The 7,500-nt window shown below is 41.8% G+C and overlaps 1 protein-coding gene across 1 annotated transcript in view; it reads left to right on the forward strand.

Moving 5' to 3' along the window:
* Positions 1-7,500, forward strand: part of LOC139555933 (XK-related protein 6-like) — a 153,363-nt gene that overhangs the window by 143,416 nt on the left and 2,447 nt on the right. Inside the window, exon 2 of the mRNA XM_071369331.1 lies at positions 6,350-6,546. Coding sequence (XP_071225432.1) covers positions 6,350-6,546 — 197 coding nt within the window. The remainder of the gene's footprint in view (positions 1-6,349; positions 6,547-7,500) is intronic.

The following is a 7,500-nucleotide window of genomic DNA, read 5'->3' on the forward strand; positions in this document are numbered from 1 at the left end:
CATACAGTTTAGACTCTAGATGGATCTGAACTGGCACCCTGTTTACAGTTTAGACTCTAGATGGATTTGAAATGGCACCCTATTCACAGTTCAGACTCTAGATGGATCTGAAATGGCACCCTATTTACAGTTTAGACTCTAGACGGATCTGAAATGGCACCCTATTTACAGTTCAGACTCTAGACGGATCTGAAATGGCACCCTATTTACAGTTTAGACTCTAGATGGATCTGAAATGGCACCCTATTTACAGTTCAGACTCTAGACGGATCTGAAATGGCACCCTATTTACAGTTCAGACTCTAGACGGATCTGAAATGGCACCCTGTTTACAGTTCAGACTCTAGACGGATCTGAAATGGCACCCTATTTACAGTTCAGACACTATACGGATCTGAAATGGCACCCTATTTAGAGTTCAGACTCTAGATGGATCTGAAATGGCACCCTATTTACAGTTCAGACTCTAGACGGATCTGAAATGGCACCCTAATTTACAGTTTAGACACTATACAGATCTGAAATGGCACCCTATTTACAGTTTAGACTCTATACAGATCTGAAATGGCACCCTATTTACAGTTCAGACTCTATACAGATCTGAAATGGCACCCTATTTACAGTTTAGACTCTAGATGGATTTGAAATGGCACCCTATTTATAGTTTAACACTATACAGATCTGAAATGGCACCCTATTCACAGTTCAGACTCTATACAGATCTGAAATGGCACCCTATTTACTGTTCAGACTCTAGATGGATCTGAAATGGCACCCTATTTACAGTTCAGACTCTAGACGGATCTGAAATGGCACCCTATTTACAGTTTAGACTCTAGATGGATCTGAAATGGCACCCTGTTTACAGTTCAGACTCTATACAGATCTGAAATGGCACCCTATTTACAGTTCAGACTCTAGACGGATCTGAAATGGCACCCTATTTAGAGTTCAGACTCTAGACGGATCTGAAATGGCACCCTATTTACAGTTCAGACTCTAGATGGATCTGAAATGGCACCCTGTTTACAGTTCAGAATTCATACAGATCTGAAATGGCACCCTATTTACAGTTCAGACTCTAGACGGATCTGAAATGGCACCCTATTTACAGTTCAGACTCTAGATGGATCTGAAATGGCACCCTATTTACAGTTTAGACTCTAGACGGATCTGAAATGGCACCCTATTTACAGTTCAGACTCTAGAAGGATCTGAAATGGCACCCTATTTAGAGTTCAGACTATAGATGGATCTGAAATGGCACCCTGTTTACAGTTCAGACTATAGATGGATCTGAAATGGCACCCTGTTTACAGTTCAGACTCTAGATGGATCTGAAATGGCACCCTATTTACAGTTCAGACTATAGATGGATCTGAAATGGCACCCTATTTACAGTTCATACTCTAGAAGGATCTGAAATGGCACCCTATTTACAGTTCAGACTCTAGAAGGATCTGAAATGGCACCCTGTTTACAGTTCAGACTCTAGATGGATCTGAAATGGCACCCTATTTACAGTTTAGACTCTAGACGGATCTGAAATGGCACCCTGTTTACAGTTCAGACTCTAGATGGATCTGAAATGGCACCCTATTTACAGTTTAGACTCTAGATGGATCTGAAATGGCACCCTATTTACAGTTCAGACACTAGATGGATCTGAAATGGCACCCTGTTTACAGTTCAGACTCTAGACGGATCTGAAATGGCACCCTATTTACAGTTTAGACTCTAGAAGGATCTGAAATGGCACCCTATTTACAGTTCAGACTCTAGACGGATCTGAAATGGCACCCTATTCACAGTTCAGACTCTAGACGGATCTGAAATGGCACCCTGTTTACAGATCAGACACTAGATGGATCTGAAATGGCACCCTGTTAACAGTTTAGATTCTATACAGATCTAAAATGGCACCCTATTTACAGTTTAGACTCTAGATGGATATGAAATGGCACCCTGTTTAGAGTTCAGACTCTAGACGGATCTGAAATGGCACCCTGTTTACAGTTCAGACACTAGATGGATCTGAAATGGCACCCTATTTACAGTTCAGACACTATACGGATCTGAAATGGCACCCTATTTAGAGTTCAGACTCTAGATGGATCTGAAATGGCACCCTATTTACAGTTCAGACTCTAGACGGATCTGAAATGGCACCCTAATTTACAGTTTAGACACTATACAGATCTGAAATGGCACCCTATTTACAGTTTAGACTCTATACAGATCTGAAATGGCACCCTATTTACAGTTCAGACTCTATACAGATCTGAAATGGCACCCTATTTACAGTTTAGACTCTAGATGGATTTGAAATGGCACCCTATTTATAGTTTAACACTATACAGATCTGAAATGGCACCCTATTCACAGTTCAGACTCTATACAGATCTGAAATGGCACCCTATTTACTGTTCAGACTCTAGATGGATCTGAAATGGCACCCTATTTACAGTTCAGACTCTAGACGGATCTGAAATGGCACCCTATTTACAGTTTAGACTCTAGATGGATCTGAAATGGCACCCTGTTTACAGTTCAGACTCTATACAGATCTGAAATGGCACCCTATTTACAGTTCAGACTCTAGACGGATCTGAAATGGCACCCTATTTAGAGTTCAGACTCTAGACGGATCTGAAATGGCACCCTATTTACATTTCAGACTCTAGATGGATCTGAAATGGCACCCTGTTTACAGTTCAGAATTCATACAGATCTGAAATGGCACCCTATTTACAGTTCAGACTCTAGACGGATCTGAAATGGCACCCTATTTACAGTTCAGACTCTAGATGGATCTGAAATGGCACCCTATTTACAGTTTAGACTCTAGACGGATCTGAAATGGCACCCTATTTACAGTTCAGACTCTAGAAGGATCTGAAATGGCACCCTATTTAGAGTTCAGACTATAGATGGATCTGAAATGGCACCCTGTTTACAGTTCAGACTATAGATGGATCTGAAATGGCACCCTGTTTACAGTTCAGACTCTAGATGGATCTGAAATGGCACCCTATTTACAGTTCAGACTATAGATGGATCTGAAATGGCACCCTATTTACAGTTCAGACTCTAGACGGATCTGAAATGGCACCCTATTTACAGTTCAGACTCTAGACGGATCTGAAATGGCACCCTATTTACAGTTTAGACTAGACGGATCTGAAATGGCACCCTGTTTACAGTTCAGACTCTAGATGGATCTGAAATGGCACCCTATTTACAGTTTAGACTCTAGATGGATCTGAAATGGCACCCTATTTACAGTTCAGACACTAGATGGATCTGAAATGGCACCCTGTTTACAGTTCAGACTCTAGACGGATCTGAAATGGCACCCTATTTACAGTTTAGACTCTAGAAGGATCTGAAATGGCACCCTATTTACAGTTCAGACTCTAGACGGATCTGAAATGGCACCCTATTCACAGTTCAGACTCTAGACGGATCTGAAATGGCACCCTGTTTACAGATCAGACACTAGATGGATCTGAAATGGCACCCTGTTAACAGTTTAGATTCTATACAGATCTAAAATGGCACCCTATTTACAGTTTAGACTCTAGATGGATATGAAATGGCACCCTGTTTAGAGTTCAGACTCTAGACGGATCTGAAATGGCACCCTGTTTACAGTTCAGACACTAGATGGATCTGAAATGGCACCCTATTTACAGTTCAGACTCTAGATGGATCTGAAATGGCACCCTATTTACAGTTCAGACTCTAGACGGATCTGAAATGGCACCCTATTTACAGTTCAGACTCTAGACGGATCTGAAATGGCACCCTATTTACAGTTTAGACTCTAGAAGGATCTGAAATGGCTCCATATTTACAGTTCAGACTCTAGATGGATCTGAAATGGCACCCTGTTTACAGTTCAGACTCTAGAAGGATCTGAAATGGCTCCATATTTACAGTTCAGACTCTAGATGGATCTGAAATGGCACCCTGTTTACAGTTCAGACTCTAGATGGATCTGAAATGGCACCCTATTTACAGTTCAGACTCTAGATGGATCTGAAATGGCACCCTATTTACAGTTCAGACTCCAGACGGATCTGAAATGGCACCCTATTTACAGTTCAGACTCTAGACGGATCTGAAATGGCACCCTATTTACAGTTTAGACTCTAGAAGGATCTGAAATGGCTCCATATTTACAGTTTAGACTCTAGAAGGATCTGAAATGGCACCCTATTTACAGTTCAGACTCTAGACGGATCTGAAATGGCACCCTATTTACAGTTCAGACTCTAGAAGGATCTAAAATGGCACCCTATTTACAGTTCAGACTCTAGACGGATCTGAAATGGCACCCTATTTACAGTTCAGACTCTAGAAGGATCTGAAATGGCACCCTATTTACAGTTCAGACTCTAGAAGGATCTGAAATGGCACCCTATTTACAGTTCAGACTCTAGACGGATCTGAAATGGCACCCTATTTACAGTTCAGACTCTAGATGGATCTGAAATGGCACCCTATTTACAGTTTAGACTCTAGAAGGATCTGAAATGGCACCCTATTTACAGTTCAGACTCTAGATGGATCTGAAATGGCACCCTATTTAGAGTTCAGACTCTAGATGGATCTGAACTGGCACGCTGTTTCCTCTATGGTGCAAAGAGCCCAGCCATGGTCAAAAGTATAGTGCACTGTCTAGTGAATAGGGTGTCACTTCAGACATACCATTTGTCTCTCTTCAGTAATCAAGGTTGTTTACTCGCCGTGTTGTTGTTGTTGTTTTTATCAATATCCTTCCTTACATCCTCCAGTTTTATCCCGAGGAATCTATGGTTTCATTAGACTCCCTGTAGAACCACCCAGATCCATGGTGACATTGTAAGGCTGGTCAATACCAGTGATTGTACTGGGTGTATTGGGATGTGGCGGTCATCTGCTATACGATAACCACAAGAACACCTGCCCAGTGAGAGAGAGTGAGAGAGAGAGAGAGAGAGAGAGAGAGAGAGAGAGAGAGAGAGAGAGAGAGAGAGAGAGAGAGAGAGAGAGCGAGAGAGAGAGAGAGAGAGAGAGAGAGAGAGAGAGAGAGAGAGAGAGAGAGAGAGACAGAGAGAGAGAGAGAGAGAGAGAGAGACAGAGAGAGAGCGAGAGAGAGAGAGAGAGAGAGAGAGAGAGAGAGAGAGAGAGAGAGAGAGAGAGAGAGAGAGAGAGAGAGAGAGAGAGAGAGAGAGAGAGAGAGACAGAGAGAGAGCGAGAGAGAGAGAGAGAGAGAGAGAGAGAGAGAGAGAGACAGAGAGAGTCTCAGAGAGTCTCAGAGAGTCTCTGCAGCCCAGACAGAGCTCTGTCCTCTTCCCATTCCCTCCAGACAGACAGACAGAGAAAGTCTCTGCAGCCCAGACAGAGCTCTGTCCTCTTCCCATTCCCTCCTGGTGAGGCTTCATCCCTTTTACACACAAACACGCTTCAGAAACTACTGGATATATACATGAGCTAGTGAAGCTGGGACATGCAGGAACTATATATACTGAAAAATATAACGCAACAATTGAAACTATTTTACTGAGTTACAGATCATATAACGAAATTGTCAATTGAAATAAATAAATACATCTATGGATTTCACATGACTGGGCAGGGACGCAACCATGGGTGGGACTGGGAGGGCATAGGCCCACCCACTTGGGAGCCAGGCACAACCAATCAGACAGAAATACTCCTCAGTTTCATCAGCTGTCTGGTTGGCTGGTTTTAGACGAATCCGCAGGTGAAGAATCTGGATGTGGAGGTCCTGGACTGGCGTGTTTACACGTTGTCTGCGGTTGTGAGGCTGGTTTGGATGTACATCCAAATTCTATAAAACGATGTTGGAGGTGGCTTATGGTAGAGAAATTAACATTTAATTCTCTTGCAAAAGTTCTAGTGGACATTCCTGCAATCAACATGCCAGTTGCACGCTCCCTAAAAACTTGTGGCATCGTGTTGTGTGACAAAACTGCACATTTTAGAGTAGCCTTATATTCTCCCCAGCACAAGGTGCACCTGTGTAATGATCATGCTGTTTAGTCAGAATCTTGATATGTCACACCTGCCAGGTGGATGGATTATCTTGGCAAAGGAGAAATACTCACTGACATGGATGTAAACAGATTTGTACACACAATTTTGTAGAAATAAGCTTTTTGTGCGTATGGAACATTTCTGTGATATTTCATTTCAGCTCATGAAACACGGGACCAACACTTTACATGTCCCGTTTATACTTTTTATTCAGTATAAATAGACTAATCTCCCCTTTATATGTTCCTTTCTTTCTTTCTTTCTCTCTTTCTTTCTTTTCTATATTTCTCCCTTCCTCTGCCAGGTACATCCGTACCATGTACCTGGGCATCCAGAGTCGTCGTCAGAAGGAGAACCAGAGGCGGTTCTACTGGGCCATGATGTATGAGTACGCTGACGTCAACATGCTGCGTCTGCTGGAGACCTTCCTGGAGTCAGCGCCTCAGCTGGTCCTGCAGCTCTGTATCATGATCCAGAGGAACCGGGCCGAGACCCTGCAGTGTAAGAGACGAGCGGTTCCCCAGGGCTCTGTGTGGGGTTACGTAATATATTATTATATTATGATTCTATTTTATTACATTATATTAAATATGATCATATTATATCCGGAGGAACCAGGCGGAGACGCTGCAGTGTAAGAGGGGTTCCCCAGGGCTTCGTATTGGGACCGCTCCGGGTTTTGGTTTGACCTCTTCCACCGTTTTTGTTACAAAAACAACTTTATAATAAGTCAATTCCTTGTTGATATTTGTACCAAACTGTCATCACAGTTTGTCTGAGTTTGTATATTTTAATTATGTGCTCTTGAAGTTTCAATTCTCAGTTTGACGTGAAACTTGGATTTCGATATTAACTTTTTTGCAATTTTTTTTTTTTTGTAGAAACATTTTCAATCAAAAGTGTTTCGTGTGTGTGTGAAAATAGTATGTGACTATTACAACAAATAAACACATGTTGGGTCTTATCTATGTGAAGGCAACTATATCACAGCAGTGTATTGTGCAGCTCAGTTGACAGAGCTGTAACGCTGGATCATTTTTCACATTGCAGGTGATATGAGAGCATCGACTGTACTGCCGATGTTCATGCTGATGTCTCGATCAACATGGACTGTCTTAGGGAAGCAGGACTGGTGTAGTAAACAAGTAATGCTGAGACTGAGGATGTCCTAATATGGACACCGTAGTAGTGTGATTCAACCAACCGTAATATATCTGAATATCACACAATATTTAGAGCTTAAGTTTTATTCACTTTATCACTGCACTGTACATGGATAAGCACATTTAAATGGTATATTTTAATATTTAATTTAATAGTTTAGTTTAGCTAAAATTACGTGATTAATTTGATTGTCCGTTGGGTCAGGTTATATATTTATTTTAATGTGTCGAGATGAATTATTCATTATGAGTGGAAAACAGTTTGACTGTCCGGCAGACACTGATTCTTCGT

The sequence above is a fragment of the Salvelinus alpinus genome, chromosome 27 (assembly GCF_045679555.1).
Source record: "Salvelinus alpinus chromosome 27, SLU_Salpinus.1, whole genome shotgun sequence".
NCBI classification, from domain to species: Eukaryota; Metazoa; Chordata; class Actinopteri; order Salmoniformes; family Salmonidae; genus Salvelinus; species Salvelinus alpinus.